Source organism: Prunus avium, chromosome 3 (genome assembly GCF_965620075.1).
Source record: "Prunus avium chromosome 3, drPruAviu1.hap1.1, whole genome shotgun sequence".
Lineage (NCBI taxonomy): Eukaryota > Viridiplantae > Streptophyta > Magnoliopsida > Rosales > Rosaceae > Prunus > Prunus avium.
In genome coordinates this window covers 10,689,335-10,708,963 of record NC_142286.1, presented here as the reverse complement: position 1 = coordinate 10,708,963, position 19,629 = coordinate 10,689,335, and the positions used below count along the sequence as shown (strand labels likewise).

The following is a 19,629-nucleotide window of genomic DNA, read 5'->3' as shown; positions in this document are numbered from 1 at the left end:
GCCGCGGCGAAAATAAAAAAAGACCGTTGGAAAGTTATATATACCCGATTTCCCAAAGCAACTAGGAAAGGGAAACTTGAATTTCGAAAAACCCCAACAGAGTCAAGAATACGCAGATCTTTCGTAAAGCCTAAAGGGTTTCTTTAAATTCCAACTCTCTTCTTCATATCATCATCATCAACGACTTGTTCGTTCATCAATCGATCTGCGATCTGCTTCCCCTGCTTCTTCTACAACCCACAAGTTCTGCTCTTGTTCTCCGTCGTCTCTTTTGTTTTTGTTAGCCCACAAGTTCTGCTCTTCTTCTACAACCCAGAATCTTTGTGTCTTCCGGAAAAGCTTTGTTCTTCACTTTTGAACAAAGTGTACAAAAGCAATGGCGGGTCTCAAGAGAAAAAGAGCAACCCATGATGAGATAATAGTTGTAGACGATTCTGCAGATCATGCAGATCATTACTTGACAGTTTCACTAAGTGGCTGCGAGTGGGTTCGAGGGCCGATGCTCGGCCAAGGCGGATTCGGGTCGGTTTATTTGGGTTTCGTGAAAAAATCCAGGTTGTGTTTGAAGGGTGTGCCGAGGATTGTGGCCGTGAAATCGACATTGGCCTCTCAGGCGCGTGATCTGATGGGGGAAGATATTCTTCTTTACATTTTTCGTCGCTGCCCTTTTGTTATCAACTGCTATGGAGAGGATGAGACGATTGGCGCTGATGGCCGTCATTTATTCAATGTGTTCTTGGAGTACGCGGATGGAGGAACAATGGCGGATTTGATTGAGAAATCAAGGGGTTTTGGGTTGCGTGAATTCCAAGTCAGAAAGTATACTGAGTCGATTTTGAAAGGGATTAAGTACATCCACGAAAGGGGTTTTGTGCATTGTGATCTAAAGCCTGAGAATATTCTGCTTGTGTCTGATACCGCTGGTTCCTCTGGTGGTGCTCGTTTTGTGCCGAAAATTGGAGACTTGGGGCTCACAAAGAAGGCAAATCAGAAATGGGAGAAGCCTTCCTTTGGAGGCACACCAATGTATTTGTCTCCAGAAGCTGTGGTTTATGGAATTCAACAGCAGCCTTCTGATATTTGGGCGTTAGGTTGTGTTGTGCTGCAAATGTTAACTGGGAGGCATCCATGGGATTTCACACCTGGCGCCGTATTTGACGTTCGGGACCTGTTAACTGCCCTGCTTGCTTCAAGAATTCCTGCCATTCCTGGTTGGTTATCAAAAGAGGCTAAAGATTTCTTGCAATGTTGCTTTATGTGGAACACTTCAGAGAGGTTTACTGCTGCTATGCTCTTGAACCACCCATTTGTGACTAAACTGGATAATGGGGTTGGAGACGTTAAACCAATTAAGCAAGTGTCTTCTGCAGTGGCTTCCTCTGTTCCGGATTGTCCTAGCTTCATACCCCTTGGAAGTTGGAAGTCTGAAGATGCTGAGGAGATAGCTCAAGAAAATGTTGGTTTTTCTGAACAGGAGATTCTTCCTCTGAAGCTCATGTCAAGGCATGTGGTTCCCAGCCCAAAACCATCAACTTTTGCTATAATGGGTGCAGCTTAGCTTAGGTTTATTGTTTACATATGAAACTCAATTGTATTTTATGAAAGCCTTTTTCATGAACTGGTGTAAATTGTAATACATCATTATTCTATTGATTTTTTTTGTACTCATAGAGAGCTAATAATGGAAATATGCCACTTTGATCTCTATTTCTGGGTTCCTTTTCAGTTTTGTCTTGCTGTTTCACTGATGTACTTTATCGCACTATATTGGCAAGTTTGAAATCCTTTTTCATGAACTGGCATTAGGTTTCTCTCTTTTTCACTCTGCAAGTTGAAGTAGGGTTACATTTCTGCGGGTAATTCCCTTACTTCCAAGTCCTCTTTCACTTCCTTCCTATTGGGCCGAGGCCATGCACACCGCTGTTTATTTAATTAACCGTCTTCCTTTTAAGTTGCTTCAGCACAAATCACCCTATGAATTATCATTTCACAAAGAACCTCATTATTCGTTTTTAAAAACTTTTGGGTGCCCATGTTTTCCTTATTTGCGACCATATAATAAATAATAAATTACAATTTCAGTCTTCCAAATGTGTGTATCTTGGTTATTCTTTGAACCATCAGGGTTATCAATGTTTGGATCTTGTTTCTAATCGTGTTTTTTTTATCGCGTCATGTGTTATTTGATGAATTTTCTTTTCCGTTTAACAAGGCTCATGCTGCTCCTTCTCCATACCATTCTCCGTCGTCGAACCTGTCTATTATCCTATCTGGCCCAAGTTTGTCTTCCTGCAGCCCACGCCTTCCAACGTCGCAGCCTTTACCTAGTCCTCCTTGTCCAACACTTGACCCTCCTGTCGTACAGAAACTCGTGCTTCTAGCCCAGTCCCGTCCATCTCTGCCATCACCCATGCCGCACCTGCTCCTGCGCCCACCTCCCCTGCCGTGCCCACTGATCCCTCATGCCCTTCTCACCCACAAGTTAATCCCTCCATGCCTTCAGCTTCTTGATTCTTTCAGACCTACACTAGGAACTCCAACTGCAAACTTTTCTTCCTGCCTCCCGCTCTTGTTTCATCTAGTACATCTTCTCCTCATATTTCTAATACATCTCTGGTAAGTGACTCCCATGCTCATTCGATGGTTACTCATGCTCCAGGGTATCCGTAAACCCAATCCTAAATATGCTAATCATGCGTTGGTTTTTATCTTCTACTGATGGTACTTTTGAGCCGACCTCTTTTTCACAGGCTAATAAGCATCAGGAATGGCATCTTGCTATGGTAGATGAGTTTAATGCTCTTCTTTGTGCCGAGACTTGGAATTTGGTCCCTCGTACTCCCACTATGAATGTGCCACCGAATAAGTGGGTTTTTCATGTCAAGAGGAATTATGATGGCTCTATCTAGCGTTACAAGGCTCGCTTTATGGCTAATGGTTTTCATCAACAGCCGAGCTTGGACTATGGTGAAACCTTTAGTCCAGTTGTTAATCATTCTACTATTCATCTTATCTTGGCTCTCTCTGTGCAGTTTGGTTGGATTGTTCGTCAATTGGATGTTCAAAATGCCTTTTTGCATGGTTACCTAGATGAAGAGGTTTATATGCGCTAGCCCGTTGGGTTTGTGGATCCTGCCTATCCTGATCATGTATGTTGTTTACGTCACTCTCTTTATGGTCTGAAGCAGGCTTCTCGCGCTTGGTTTCAGTGTTTCTCTTCTCATCTTCTTCAATTAGGATTCACTGCCTCTAAGTCCAATTCTTCACTCTTCATCTACATTCATGGTTCTATTTGCATCTATTTGTTGATTTACGCCGATGATATTCTTGTCACTGGCTCCGATCCCGCTCGCATCACCACACTTATTTCTGATTTGGGTCATCAATTTTCTATGAAGGATCTTGGGCCCGCTCATTAATTTTTGGGCATGGAACTTGCTCGTACTTTGTCCGGTCTATCTCTTACTCAGACCAAATATATTGTGGATCTCCTCAAGCATGCTAACATGCACGAAGCCAAACTCGTGCCTACCCCGGCTGTTGGTCATCGTCGTCTTAGCCTCTCTGATGGTGATCCTCTCTATGATCCTACTTAGTACTGTAGTATTGTTGGTGCTCTTCAGTATACTTAACCCTTACTCGCCCGGACATTGCCTTTTACTGTTAATCAAGTTTATCAGTTTATGCACCAACCCACTACTGTTCCTTGGCTCACTGTTAAGCGATTCTTTGTTATCTCAATGGCACACTTACTCATGGGTTACTTGTTGTGCAGATACAGCTGCACCAAAATGGATTCAGTTGCATCCTCAACTTGTGATACTCGCAAGTGCACGAGCCGTTTGGTAGTATAGCATATGTAAGTGCGAGGTCGATCCCACGAGGATTGGTGATTGAATGATCCAATTCATTTTCCCTATACAAAACAGAAACAAAAACAAAGAACATGAAAGAAGGAAAAAAGAAAATAAGAAAGTAACTCAAGCAAATAAGTTCCCAAGTTCAATTAGATTAATGGATTGATTCTAGCTAAAATATGGTTAAGCCATGGTGTGTGGTCATAACCTTGTGTTCCTAATTCCCTAATTTGATCATTTGTTGTCTAACCTAAAATTAAGCATTAGGAACCCATTAAGCATAGAAGAACAATTTAAACAACCAAGCATGTATCTAATCCCTGTTGTCGAATGTCCATACATACTCTTCCTATTCATAGTTCAATTCGAATTAAAGCATGGTGTATACTCTTAATTCAAACCAAGATAGCTAACATGCAAGCCTAAATGGTGATCAATCATTCAAACTAGCATATTAACTTATAAGCATAATGAATAAGAACATGAACCATAATTGAAACTTGGAAACTAATCAAACTTGAAACTAAAGAAAAGAATTTACATAATGAAAAGTAAAGTGGAACTAAGAAAAACTTAAGGAAAATTTCAGCACAAAAGATTTCATTACAACAATTGAAAACTAGAAAGAGAAACTAAGAGAATTTGAGGGAGAGAAGGGAAGGGAGCTCTAGAGAAGTGTTTGAGAGCTCCCCCCCTTGGGGTGTGTTTACAAGCTTAGAGAACATCCCTATTTATAGGCCTAGGGGAAGTGAAAATCTGAATTCAATATGGCTAATGCATACAACACTTGTATTATAAAAACTTGAATTGGTTGATGCACTTGTATTAGAAAATCAGAATTGGTTGCTGCACTTCACCAATAAATCCCACCAGCAGCCCTAGCTCATCTTCATGTCACCATGACCAAGCTCCCAACCAGAAATAATAGCTCATCCTGAGGTCAGCATGACCAGCAACTTCAAGGGCTTACAACTTGGGTTTCTCTTAAGCAAATGACGACTTTAAGATGTCCATTGTGAAGTTCAGAATGTGTCTGATCCAACCACACAAGTATTGGCCCAATCCAAGCTCGGATGAAGAAGACAAGTCCGAAATGAAATTCTAACTCAGTTTGCTCGCTGACAAAAATCCATCCTGAGCATGGTTCTGTGTTTGCTAGGTGACGGACTCCATATTTATCCAATGGGGCTGAATTTTGGATATGTTATAGTACACACCCATTGGAACAACTTTCATGAAGAATGTGGCCTCATCCGAGCTGTGTAGGTTGCTGAAACAGATCTTGCAATGTGACCCACGAAACTGGACTGGCAAGGGGCTGTAGGAAAAATGAGTTTGTCTTTAAGCTCTTCTTCCATTCATCCAAATTAGGCCTTAACATGCTTGAATTGCATGAATTATGCTCTCTTGCTCTTTTTGCCTGCAAAACACACAAAGAGAGGCAAATAACATAGAAATCTAGGAAACTAAGCAAAAGAAGTAAGTAAATTTGGGCATGTATATGTATGAAATTATGAGCTTAACATTACTCTATTTGCCCAGCACCCTTCATCTCAATGCCTATTCTGATGTTGATTATGCGAGGGATCCTGACGATTGTCGCTCCACTGGTGGCTATTGTGTTTATTTGGGTACTAACTTAATCTCTTGGAGCTCCAAAAAGCAACGCAGTGTCTCTCGCTCCAGTACTAAGTTGGAGTACCATCAGCTTGCCTACACTGCCGCCACTCTGTCTTGGTTACGGGCTTTGTTTCTTGATCTTCATCTTCCAGTTCCTTGCCCTAAGCTTTGGTGTGACAATAATAGTACTCTCTTTCTCGCCTCTAATCTGGTGTTTCACTCTCGCACTCGCCATGTTGAGGTTGATTATCATTTTGTTCGTGAAAAGGTGGTGCGCAATGAGTTGCTTGTTGCTTATTGCCCTACTGTTGATCAGATTGCTGATATCTTCACTAAGGGTCTATCTCCTGCTCAGTTTTCTTTCCTTAAGTCCAAGCTGCCTGTGCTCCCCCGCCCCGTCAGCTTGCGGGGGTGTAATGAGATGTGATTTAGTTTCCTGTTTTATTAGTATTTATTTCATTGATTTGTTGTATATATTCTTTGTCTCTCTAGGACTTGATTCTTGCCTAGAATAGGAAATCCTTTGTGTAGACACCAAGCAAAGCATTGTATATAATTATCACAAGATTGTTCAATGAAAATCATCGAGAATATTCAAAACCTTTCAACACATAGGTATAGTAACAGTTAGTTAGGAAGTAAAAGTTTGTTTTATGAGACTGGAGATGATGATGGACATGTTGGTTGCAGTAAAACTCTCAGTTGAGAAGTAAAAGTCTTTTCCGGTGTTGCTTTGATGCAGCCACTGAATCCCAAAGGTAGAGAGCTCTTGCCGAATTGAATTCTTATCCAAGTAATCTGTTGAGAAGGGGTAAAAGGCCCCTACCTACATATAGACATAAGTAAAGCTAGTCTCATAATTTGACTTTCCAGAGCACAATGCAAGTGTAAAAGAAGATACATAATGTGGCCTAGTTCTTGTGGAAGTGTTCAAATTAAAGGCTTTGCTTATCAATTTTCTGAATCCAGCGCCGGCAGAGTTCTTCATTTGTATCTCCTAAGAATCCACTTATATCGGCTCCAATCATGGGAACTCCGAAGAGTCCAAAGTTCTAAGTGGCTGGAATTGAGTAAGCCAAATCCTCCCATTTTGCACTTGTGTTAGAGAGATTTCCTCTTCGCAATCAACACTGATTGTGTAACTGAAGATCAGAGAGATTTCCTCTTCTCAATCAAAACTGATTTTGTACTAAAGATCAGTTTTGATTCTTTCTAATAATAGTCTTTATTGCTGTTTATAATTTCTTGTAACAGTCAAACAAATCTTCTATATATCTGTACATTGTAAACAGTTTTGAATCAAGGAAAATCATTTTCTACATGGTATCAGCCTAAACCTAGGATCCTCACCTATCTCTCTCTTCTTTTGCCGTCCCTTTTTCTCTCTTCTTCCAATGGCCACCACCCCTTCCTCAACTGCTCCCTCCCAAAATACTTCTCAATTCACCAAACTCACTGAAACCAATTATCTCACTTGGCTTCGGCAAATCAAGCCTTACCTTCACGGTGCCAAACTTTGGGGATATGTTGATGGCACCATTTCTGAACCATCTCTCACCTCCATGACTACTGTGACTGACACTCAACCAGCACAATCCATCCCTAATCCCGACCATGATACGTGGTTCACCGTCGACCAACAAATCGTTAGCATTCTCACCACCACTCTCACAGAAAACATCGCACAGCTTACCATTGGTTTCGACACTTCAAAGACAATTTGGGACTGCCTTGAACGTCATTTTTCCCAGAAGTCCGTAGCTAGTGCAACCAATCTCAAAATGCAACTTCTAGATCTCACCAAAGGCACTCAATCTGTTGACGCATACCTCCGTCATGCTAAATCAATTGTTGATGCTTTGATCTCCATTAACAAGCCTGTTCCTGACGAGGACTTGGTCATCGCCACTCTTCATGGTCTTGGTCCCGATTACCTCATGCTTCGCACCGCCCTCACGCAAAATCCTCCGCTCCCTGATTTCACTGAACTTCGGGCTCGAATTCTCTCTTTTGATGCCCAGCAATCTCGTCCTGCTGATACCCCTACGACAACCGCTCTCTTCAATCACAGCCAAGCCTCTTCTACCCATCGTGATAACCGCCCCAATACCGGCCACCAATTTCCCACTGGTGGTCGTTCCAACAATGGCCGCTTCAGACGTGGTCGTAATTCCCAGCAGCAAGCCCCTTCACAGTCACATGTTGTTGTCCAGTGTGCTGTGTACCTACCAGAGCTTACTAAAGCTGACCTGCTGAGTAGAAATGGTCTTTTACCAGTCACATTTGAGTAAGGCCTTGTTTGTTGCCTTGGCATCCAATAAACCAAATAGGTTATGAACATCATATTCTGTCATGTTACCCAAGTGTAAGGCTGATGGCGTAACATCCTGCAGCCTATACCCTATCCCAGATTAAAACAGTAGGCGCTCCTAACTTCCACAGCTTCAGGTTACAAGTAGTAAAAACACACCGAAAATAAAATATATTTTCTCCATTAAAAACAGTATAGGCGTTTGTGTTGTGAATTAATGACTAACTCACTGCCCTTTTAAGATCTTGTTGTTGATGGACTTTGGACAAAGAACTCAATGATGGATGAGTCTTACACACACACACAGAAATTAACCAAGCACAAATGACACAAGTGTTTATAGAGGTTCAGCAAATTGCCTACATCCTCTTTGGTGATCACCTTGAGAAATTTCACTAATGAAGATAGGTTACAACTTTGGTTTACAAAGGAAACCCCCTTAGAACACTACCCTCACAATCTGTTTCTCTCACACCCTTGCTCAACACCTTAATACACCTAGAGAACTCTCTTGCTCTCACCTTGGTTTTTCTGAAAAAAGCTCTCTACTTGTTTCCAGCTTTTGCCACTACATTAGTTCAACATTCTTTCTCCCTTGTGTTATCTTACTTCATCCCATTACCTACACAAGCCAATGGACAAGAGATAGGATATCTGATTGTCCTCCACGTTCTTTCCTTTTAGTCACCACTTAGACTAAGGGTCAGATTAGGTAGGTAATACAATCCCACTCAGCCACCTCCATTAAACCAGAAAATGGAGAGGAGATTAATCAAAATAGGATAACCAATTAGCCATGAGTGCTCTCCCAACAATCCAGCAGGTAGTCAACCCTCTTTTACCTCAGAAGTGATCCATTAAGCACCTGCAAACTTGTGGAAAGCGATAGCCATTGAAAAGACAGTTGAAAATACGTAAGCAAAGCATCACAGCACGACTGGAGCGACCGGTCGTCAGGAATGGGCGACCGGTCGCCAGAAGTTTTCCCTCCAGACTTTGAATCTGCTTCCAAGCGACCGGTCGCAAATGTCCAGCGACCGGTCGCTCGTGTGCCTGCGACCGGTCGCAAAGAACTAGCGACCGGTCGCTCGTCGATTACTTACGAGACTTCGAATCTGCTTCAAAACGACCGGTCGCAAATGTCCAGCGACCGGTCGCTTTTAGGCAGATTCAAAATCATCCTTTGAGCGCCAAAAACTTTGTATCCTTTTAGGTGAGCCATTTTTTCCAACAGTTTGTTCCTACTTGATACTTGAACAAATAAAAATTCCCAAGTGGATTAGGATTAGGATTAGGATTATTCTAGTTGGATTTGTTTCATCGTTTATCTATATATCTATATGATCCTTTATCTAAAGATAAAGATAAAATTTCAAAACACAATTACTTCATGTTAGAGAGACAAATGCGTACAATACTAATCCATTTAAATGCAAATAATTAAAAACAAAAAGAAAATATTTATTTTCTATGGATAAGGATAAAATAAAAGTTGGAACAAAGAAGGCCTATCTTTCCTTCCTTATTTCAAGCAGCAATAACATTATATTTTGTCCAAGGATAAACAACACAAAAGGGTAATAATCAAGACAATAATTTTTTCTATTTCTTCATTATCCATGCGGACCCAACTCTGCAACTCTCAACTGCTAAATATTTACCAATGCATATACATAAGTGGTGAAAAATGGAAACTTATTTTCTTTTTGGTGGAAATAGTTTACATATATTTCAAGAAAGCATTATAATATGCAAGAAAAGGCACCTAGTATTTTTCTTGGTCGATGAAGGTAATTACCACTATAAATACAAACCAAACTTGATCACCATACTCACAATCACTCTACAACAATTCACCATATCAGTTAAGAAAAGCAAGCATGCGGGGTTATTATCAAGTTCCAGTGATGGGGTTACAGAAGTTGAGCTGCAGCAGAAGGTGTCCACGTCCAGGTACGCTTTTCGTTTCAGCACTCGGGGGTGAACGTTGGGCAGGACCAGCCTACCTGAACTCACCCCCACCACAATCACTTCCCATGCCCCATTTCTTATCAACATCCCCATCCCAATCCCCGTCCCCAGCTGGGGAGTGCCCACCTCCCACACCAAACCACTCTGTTGAGTCTGCGACAATGGAGCTGCGTCGCATACTCAACATTGAGGTTGGTAAGTAGTATGCATGTAAGGAGTCGACATCCCTGGCCTCAGCTCCAGACCATGGGTGTCCAAACATCGGTGGGCTGAGTTATGATATTTCTTTTACTGGTTGTGTTCTTATTCAATGTGTTTCTTTGTTTTTTTTTTTTAAATATTTCTTAAAAACATTTGATAGGTCTCTGACAATTACAAAAATTCCATTATACACTTGGAATCAATGAGCTAAGCTGCATTCTAGAACTAGTTTGGTCATAGGCTTGTGAAAGTGTGAGGGGGTGTATTTTTGATTTAGTCAGCATTAAAGTTCTTCTTTTTAGTCTTGTAAAAGACTCTAGATTGACCAATAGAGTAAACCCTTCCAAGTCTTGTAAAAAGACTCTCGATTGACCACCAATGTTACATTTTAAAATGAGGGTTTATGTATAGAGATGGCTGCATGTAGGGGATGTGTGAAGCTGCCATATAGGTGGGTGCGCACTTAATCTCTAATGGAGAGGGCTACCACCCTAATGGTGTGAAAGCTACCTATACAAAATTGGTGTACACAATAAATTAGGAGAAGGCTACCTATTAGGGTTGAGTGAAAGCTATTGTTGAGGTAAGTAGGTGTATATGCTTCATTTCTAACAGAGATGGCTACCACCCTAATAGAGTGAAAGCTACCACATTAACGGCTTCCTATTTTGTGAAGCTAGTACACCATTTAGTAAACATGGAGAGGGCTACCCGTGAGGACTGTGTGAAAGCTACCATTAGAGTAGGTGCACACTTAATTTCTAATGGAGAGGGCTACCGCCCTTATAAGGTGAAAGCCGCTATACAAACGTCCTTTTAAAATAGAAAAACTTTGTATTGACATTGAGTTAGAGTTCACTCTATTTGACTTCAAGTGCAGAGTCTTGAATAAGACTAAATAGGACTTGATCAATGTACTTGACTTATTGGGAATGCATCTCCTCTCACAATTTTCATTCACCAAACAAACCCTATACCATACTAGTTACAGTAACTCTTAGCTTGTTGATTCATGAGTACTTATATTATTGATATGTTGTCATTGATCGATTCACATTTCAGTTTGGTTCATTGTTTAAATATGAAACCTGCAGTGAAAATGTGTTGTTCAAATGTTTGGATTGGAGAATTCTTTTATGGGGAGGAAGGGTTTCGATCGGGAATTTAATTTGATTTTATTTCACTACCCCTCTGATGATTTCCAAGTCTTAGAGTGGACAATGGGCAGAGGGGTAATACAAACCTATTAATTTGGGTTTATTTCCTTGTAGATATATATGCAGGTGAAATAGGTGCAGATCATCAAGCTCCCAGGAAGCATATTAATTTGGACATGGTAATGTATATTTTGTTTGGCTCCTTTGTTTATTTGAATTTGTATTAATCAAGGTATGGTTAAATGATTGAGGGATGTTGTCAGTTAAATCTCTGTCTTTTATAGAGTGGAGATTGGACCTGATTTTTCATAAGTTCCTGGTTTTTATCTATAGATCTGGAAATTTGGATTACTACTACCTACTGCTACATGCATGTCGTGTGTCAGTTCTAAGTTTAAGCTGCTGTATTATTCAGAATTTATGTTTATTCAGTGTTCTAAATTTTTTTTATTTTTTTGTGGATGATCTTGAATGACTCTGCTTTTCTGTTCAGGTTGATATTTGTCTGAGTATACTGAACACTTCATCATTCTGGTTCAACAAATTTCTTTTATACTGTTGCATTTCCCCCTCCAGATTTCTTCCCTGCACTTTCAGTTTTTGGCAATTTGATAATATCTTATGTCATATTTCTGATAATATAATAAATTGATTTGTTGAATAGATAAAATGATGAAGGCCAGTAAAAATGTACTGGTTTTGGGTTTTTGGAGTTGACATCAATATGAGTGGTTTGCTGTATTGGTTTTTGGTTCAGTGTTTGGGTTGGGGTAACTGGTTGAAGTGCAATCCAACAAGTGTATGTCATTTCATTTTTGACTGTGTTTGGGTACAGGTGATGTATAAAACATGTCTTCCAGGGGAGCCATAAATCTGAATGGGATGTAACTTATTGTTCTCTCTAGAAGAGTGTTAATTTTCACTAGTATCAATACTTCAGCTCCAAGTTAAAATCTGCTCCTATAAGAATGGATAATCTGGAAATCTCTACCGTGACAAATCGCTTATTGCTGTCAAAGCTGGCCCTGATATCTGAGTGTCCCCCCTTCAAGTTTGCTCCCTTAGTAATGTTCAATGCATACCCTTCCAATCCATCAACCTTGTCCAACCCAATGATGGTAACTTTATCAATGACCCATTTTTGGCTTAAAGCAAATCCTCCATTGACAACCGTTGATCTTACAGATACACTTCCATTTCCTGTTCCACCGTAAAATCTCACTAAACTCCACTTGCCTCCCTCTCCTCCCATTTCCACTTCCTCTCCATCATCCAAGAAAACTTCTCCGGTACTCTGTCCACTGCTGCTAACAACCAAAAGTTCGAACTCAGTCTTTCGGGCTGCTTCTGTTGTCAAGGCCTTTCCTTGTAAGGCCAAAATGTTTCCTTCGCAGACATGTACATTGATATGATCAGGTGGTGCTTCCAGTGTAACATGCTCTCCCGATTTTACGCTTACTGAGTTTGAGTAGTTGAAGAGATCAAACCAGTTTCCTGCAGGAAAATATGCATCAACTGAAATTACTCCTGGCTTCAACACAGGTGACACCATTACACCTCTGCCAATCAGAAACTGAGTGTTGATCTCATAAGTTCTGATATCTTGAGGAAATGAGAAGAAAAGGGGTCTTGCAGTGGGGGTCCCCTTTTTATGTGCCTCATACATTGATGTGTAAAACAAGGGGAGCAACCGATAGCGCAGGCCAAGCACCTTCCTTGCAGTTGCCGCCACCGAGTCCCAAAGATAGAGCTCTTGACGGATTGTAAACTTCTCTGAGTGATCTCTTGCAAAAGGGTAAAAGGCCCCTAGCTACATAGAGACATAGCATCGTTAAGTTAGTTGCACATGTTCTGATGATTATAATTGACAGCATAGCAAAGTTCTAGGTAAAACAAGATGTATAATGTGATCTAGTTTTTGTGGAAGTGTTCAATTTGAAGGCTTATAAGTTACCTGAATCCACCGCCTGCAGAGTTCTTCATTTGTATCTCCTATGAATCCACCGCCTGCAGAGTTCTTCATTTGTATCTCCTATGAATCCACATATATCAGCTCCAACCATCGGAACTCCAAAGAGGCCAAAATTCAGAATTGCTGGAATTGTGTATGCCAGATCACTCTATTCTGCAGAATTGTCTCCAGTCCAGTGTGCTGTGTACGTACCAGAGCTTACAAAAGTGGATCTAGAAAGTATAAATGGTCTTTTACCAGTCACATTGACTAAGGCCTTGTTTGTTGCTTTGGATTCCAAGAGTCCATATAAGTTATGAGCATCATATTCTGTGATGTTACCGAAGTGTAGTGCTGATGCCGAACAGTAATGTTATTGATGGGACGCAGGACCCCGGCATTGTTAATCTTGTAAGGAGGGTCATCAAGTGTAGAAGATGGAGTGGGAGGGGACGTGATGAAATTGGATAGCTCATTCAAATCAAGCCAAAGACCATCGAAAGGCAGAGCATCTTGAAATATTTTTATCTCATTAGCCCAAAAATTTTCACTTTGTGGATGTGCAAAATCAGGGAAATAGACAGGGCCAGGCCAAACACTTCCCAGGTAAGGAATTCCGCCACGTTTTATAAATATATCTGCTTTCAGCCCTCTGTTGTAGGTTCCATAGCTCTCATTCACACTGATACCTGTGAGAGTCATAATACTATCATTTTCTGCCTCATCAGAAAAACTGCATGTAACATCAATTTTGCTGCAGAGTGAACATACCAGGGTCCAAGATGAGCACATATTTCTGATCATTTTGGTGAAGGGTGTTGACAAATTTCTTCATCTTATCCAATGGGAAGTTGATGGGATCAAGAGTAAAATCCTTGTATGCATCCATGTAATCAATGTCTGTCCACAGAACTTCAAGGGGGATAGCGGCTTTTGCATAGCCAGCAACCACACCCTCAAGATCGGAAACATTCTTGTAACCCCATCGACACTGGTGGAATCCTTCAGCAGAGAATAAGTGAACAAAGTCAATGTGATTCCAAAATAAGATGAAAATTGCAAGCATATTATGCTAGTAGGAAGGACATTTTTGGACCATGCTAATATCAAACAAGGACTATGTATGCACATTTCAATTAAAGAATTCGACTGGTCATGTGACATAGCGCTTGTCTACTAATAAGTGCCGATACAAAAACATGATTAGTTGAGATGGTACAAATGATATATACTCTTAGTCATAATAATTGATGTCACATGTGAAATGCGATTTGAGAAATGTGATAATATATAGTACCTGCCTAAGAAAAGTGGAATTTACAATATTTGAGTGCAAACAAACTTACCAAAAGACCAATAGGGCATAGGGGCAGGGCGACCAATGAGCTCTGTATACTGCTCCACCACCAACTCCGGAGTTGGCCCAGAAAAGAAATACAAATCCACAATTCCACCAATGGCCTTATAAGTAATTCTATCACCGCCGTATGTTATGTCCATGCCATTGCTATTCAGCAGCAACACTTCCGGCGCCGTTGGCCTTACCATCTGGAGAAGCTGACCTGACGTCCAGGTAGAAGGGGTGGGACCCGTAGAGGTTGATGTCAGCATTGGCGCTGGCAATGTCAGCGTTCCAGAGTGTCAAGGTCTGGTTGGGGGTGAGCTTGAAGGAGGACTTGGTGTGCTCGCCGAGGCCGAAAAGGGAGGACCTGGCTTTTGGGAGGGAGGAGGAGAGCTGGATGTATTGGTTCTTGAAGACCAAGAAGGTGTCGGGGTTTGATGGGTTCGGGGAGGCGTCGAAAATGACGTCGTTGGAGGATTGGCGGGTGACGGTGAAGCCGAATGGGGTGGTGTTGTGGAGAGTGAAGACAAGGTCGTTGGAGATGCTGTTAGGCTTTAATCTCTGTATCTATCTTCGCAATTGTTGTTTTAGTTCTTCGTTTTGATCATTTGGTACAATGAAATTCTCATTTTTTGTTGGGTCATATATTATATTGCTGTTCGTATGAAAGAGATAGAGCATATTATTGTTTCTTTAGCAGTAATTATGCTTAAGAACAAAATAAAAATCATAGGTTTCTTTCAGTCCGATTTAAATCAGTCAGTTGTGGATTCTGGAACAATATGATTTCAGGGTTCTATAAATAAGAATAGCTGTTTGCACAGATGTGAAAGAAGAGTGACTTCCAGCATTTTAACTGTTTGAAGTTTTCTATTATTGCTTAAGTTGTTGTCATAAGACTAGGGCATGGCATTTGTCCAAATGTCAGAAGTATGTGAACTTTGAGTTCATATCATTTGTTGTGGTGGAAATTCCTGTAATAGAATGGACAAATGCCAGAAGTATGTAAACTTTTTTTGTCAAAACCCCTGCTCTTAAGAATTAGGTTGCATTTCTACCCTTAAATTTCCTCGTGCACTCATTTGTGTGTTTGTAAATCAAATTTAAATTGTGCATTTTCATCGTTTCTTTGTTTCCATCAGGGTTTCTCTTAGATTTTGAAACCTAAAACAGAACAGGGAAAAAGCCATCGCAATTGTCATGGCAGGCCATGGTCAATTCCAGTCTCATGAAGGGGACAGCTTTCTTCATTCAAATAGTTTTGGATGAGAAATCAATGAAGCCCAAGTTTAAGGACATAAAAGGAACACACACGCACACACACACACACAATTATATTATCACAATTAATTCTTCTTGATAATCAGTCTAATGACAGAATTATATTATCACAATTTTGAAACGTACAAGTGTTCAAATTGAAAAGACCGTTATTACCAAACAATTTAGTTAAAAATTCAAGATAATAAATTGAAATTAACTCAATTTTTTATTTATTTACGGGTTAGAAAGTAAAGCTGGATTAACAATTTTTAGATAAAATGGATAAAGATAAGGTTTTAAGTTAATAAAGATGGTCAATGTCACTGATTTTCAGTCCATTAGGCAAAGCTGAAAAAGAGAAAAAACGACTTAAAGGGAGTAGCGACAAAAAAAAAACACTTTATTTCTTTAGAATTGAAATTATTAATTAAATGAGGATAATATGGTAAATTCACATTTTTTTTTCATATTAAAAAAATTAAAATTAAAAACAAAATCAGATAATAGATTCTACTTTTATGGAACATAACTACCCATGTTATCTTTTCTTAATTCTAAAAAGGAAAAAAAAAGAAAAAAAGAAAAACCAATTTCCAAGGGGCTAGTTACAAATAAAATAGAAACAAAAATGCATTGTATTGGTGCTATAAGTTTACAGCTTGTAATACTTATTGATTAGAGTAGCTTCAGATTTACGAAGCCATTTCAAATTTGGGCATCCCTAAACCCTAAATCCTAAACGGTGAATAGGACTTAGTGCATCCATGCACCAGGTTCACTGTAGAATTTTCATAGGTTTTGACGGGTTGAGAATTTTCTTTTAACCTACTTAGCAGGTTTTCAGGTTATCCCATTCAATGGTGTAGATTTGCCCATGAAATTTTAGTGAAATCTAACGTTCAATAGGATCTGGCGAATTCATGCACCAGGTCCACCGTAGAATTTTCGATGGAGGCGTATCTATTATTTTCAGTCTTGTATTTTTCTTTTTTCAAAAGAGGGTACAATTATAAGCCCGACACAATTGTTCTATACCACATCAGTTTTCAGTTCAACAGGAAATTATTATCTGCAAATAAAAAAAAAATATATGGTGCCTGTCCTCATGCCCATCAGTTATTACCATCATGTCATAGAAATGGGAAAGCTAAGAAAAATTTGAGTGGATGAAGAATCGAACAGCTTGGCTACCTTCCATGTGTCTCATTTTTAATGGACCAGTGCTTAATCAAATATCGCACGACATGTCGTCTTCATTTGGCGGGTTCATGGTTTAGGTTGTGTGAGTTGAAAATGGTTGAAACTGGAAATTGGTTTTGACTTTTCGCCTGTGCTTGCAAAGCCTCAAGCTTTCTTGTTCGAGAATGGTGTGGGTCTCATTTAACGGAAATATCAGATTCGGTATTTTCAGATATCTTATTTATCAGAGTCGGATTTTTTTTGGAAATATTCAGATCAAAATCGGTTAGAATTGAATTTTCCAATCTGACTTACACCCCTAATTCTAAAGTTTAATTAGGGATAAAAGAGAGTTTCCTAATAGTCCAATTTTTTTTAAAACGAATTAAAAACAATTTTTAGATAAAATGGATAATGTTTAGGTTTTAAGTTCATAAATACAATAACGACAAAATCTAAAAAGATTTAAATTACAAATAAGTTCACAGCTGTAATACTGATGAGAGTGACTTCAGATTTACGAAGCTATTTCAAATTTGACTTCAAAAACGAGAAAAATAATATATTTTATTGGATTATTAATTACATCGCAATAAATGGCCGCGGCGAAAGTAAAAGAAACAAATGACCGTTGGAAAGTTATATATACCCAATTTCCCAACGCAACTAGGAAAGGGAAACTTGGATTTCGAAAAACCCCAACAGCGTCAAGAATACCCAGATCTTTCGTAAAGCCTAAAGGGTTTCTTTCAATTCCAACTCTCTTCTTCATCATCGACTTGTTTGTTCATCAATCGATCTGCGATCTGCTTCCCCTGCTTCTTCTACAACCCACAAGTTCTGCTCTTCTTCTACAACCCAGAATCTTTGTATCTTCGGAAAAAGCTTTGTTCTTCACTTTTGAACAAAGTGTACAAAAGCAATGGCGGGTCTCAAGAGAAAAAGAGCAACCCATGATGAGATAATAGTTGCAGACGATTTTGCAGATCATGCAGATCATTACTTGACAGTTTCACTAAGTGGCTGCGAGTGGGTTCGAGGGCCGATGCTCGGCCAAGGCGGATTCGGGTCGGTTTATTTGGGTTTCGTGAAAAAACCCAGGTTGTGTTTGAAGGGTGTGCCGAGGATTGTGGCCGTGAAATCGACATTGGCCTCTCAGGCGCATGATCTGATGGGGGAAGATATTCTTCTTTACATTTTTCGTCGCTGCCCTTTTGTTATCAACTGCTATGGAGAGGATGAGACGATTGGCGCTGATGGCCGTCATTTATTCAATGTGTTCTTGGAGTACGCGGATGGAGGAACAATGGCGGATTTGATTGAGAAATCAAGGGGTTTTGGGTTGCGTGAATTCCAAGTCAGAAAGTATACTGAGTCGATTTTGAAAGGGATTAAGTACATCCACGAAAGGGGTTTTGTGCATTGTGATCTCAAGCCTGAGAATATTCTGCTTGTGTCTGAGACCGCTGGTTCCTCTGGTGGTGCTCGTTTTGTGCCGAAAATTGGAGACTTGGGGCTCACAAAGAAGGCAAATCAGAAGTGGGAGAAGCCTTCCTTTGGAGGCACACCAATGTATTTGTCTCCAGAAGCTGTGGTTTATGGAATTCAACAGCAGCCTTCTGATATTTGGGCGTTAGGTTGTGTCGTGCTGCAAATGCTAACTGGGAGGCATCCATGGGATTTCACACCTGGCGCCGTATTTGACGTTCGGGACCTGTTAACTGCCCTGCTTGGTTCAAGAATTCCTGCCATTCCTGGTTGGTTATCAAAAGAGGCTAAAGATTTCTTGCAATGTTGCTTTATGTGGAACACTTCAGAGAGGTTTACTGCTGCTATGCTCTTGAACCACCCATTTGTGACTAAACTGGATAATGGGGTTGGAGACGTTAAACCAATTAAGCAAGTGTCTTCTGCAGTGGCTTCCTCTGTTCCGGATTGTCCTAGCTTCATACCCCTTGGAAGTTGGAAGTCTGAAGATGCAGAGGAGATAGCTCAAGAAAATGTTGGTTTTTCTGAGCAGGAGATTCTTCCTCTGAAGCTCATGTCAAGGCATGTGGTTCCAAGCCCAAAACCATCAACTTTTGCTATAATGGGTGCAGCTTAGCTTAGGTTTATTGTTTACATATGAAACTCAATTGTATTTTATGAAAGCCTTTTTCATGAACTGGTGTAAATTGTAATACTTCATTATTCTATTGATTTTTTTGTACTCATAGAGAGCTAATAATGGAAATATGCCACTTTGATCTCTATTTTTGGGATCCTTTTCAGTTTTGTCTTGCTGTTTCACTGATGTACTTTATCGCACTATATTGGCAAGTTTGAAATCCTTTTTCATGAACTGGCGTTAGGTTTCTCTCTTTTTTCACTCTGCAAGTTGAAGTAGGGTTACATTTCTGCAGGTAATTCCCTTACTTCCAAGTCCTCTTTCACTGTTTTATGCTGTTAGGCTTTAATCTCTGTATCTATCTTCGCAATTGTGTTTTAGTTCTTCGTTTTGATCATTTGGTACAATGAAATTCTCATTTTTTGTTGGGTCATATATTACATGGCTGTTCGTATGAAAGAGATATAGCATATCATTGTTTCTTTAGCAGTAATTATGCTTAAGAACAAAATAAAAATCTTAGGTTTCTTTCAGTCCGATTTTAATCAGTCAGTTGTGGATTCTGGAACAATATGATTTCAGGGTTCTATAAATAAGAATAGCTGTTTGCACAGATGTGAAAGAAGAGTGACTTCCAGCATTTTAACTGTTTGAAGTTTTCTATTATTGC

The 19,629-nt window shown here is 40.0% G+C and overlaps 2 protein-coding genes and 1 pseudogene across 3 annotated transcripts; 2 read left to right on the top strand and 1 right to left on the bottom strand.

The window, feature by feature from the left end:
- Nucleotides 1-376: 376 nt before the first annotated feature.
- Nucleotides 377-1,731, top strand: LOC148295596 (mitogen-activated protein kinase kinase kinase 20-like). Its single transcript, XM_088251098.1, has one exon. It carries the CDS (start codon nucleotides 377-379, stop codon nucleotides 1,556-1,558), a length of 1,182 nt encoding a protein of 393 aa, XP_088107224.1. The 3' UTR covers nucleotides 1,559-1,731.
- A 10,204-nt stretch (nucleotides 1,732-11,935) lies between these two features.
- LOC148295595 (alpha-glucosidase-like) lies at nucleotides 11,936-17,624 on the bottom strand (annotated as a pseudogene). The gene is made up of 5 exons (XR_015834541.1): nucleotides 17,502-17,624; nucleotides 14,415-14,977; nucleotides 13,840-14,070; nucleotides 13,114-13,757; nucleotides 11,936-12,929 (listed from the first exon to the last, which is right to left on the bottom strand). The product of XR_015834541.1 is annotated as an alpha-glucosidase-like (transcript).
- LOC110745683 (mitogen-activated protein kinase kinase kinase 20-like) lies at nucleotides 17,494-19,104 on the top strand. The gene has a single exon (XM_021945802.2). The coding sequence runs from the start codon at nucleotides 17,775-17,777 to the stop codon at nucleotides 18,954-18,956; it is 1,182 nt and encodes a 393-aa protein (XP_021801494.2). The 5' UTR covers nucleotides 17,494-17,774; the 3' UTR covers nucleotides 18,957-19,104.
- The last annotated feature ends 525 nt before the right edge of the window (nucleotides 19,105-19,629 follow it).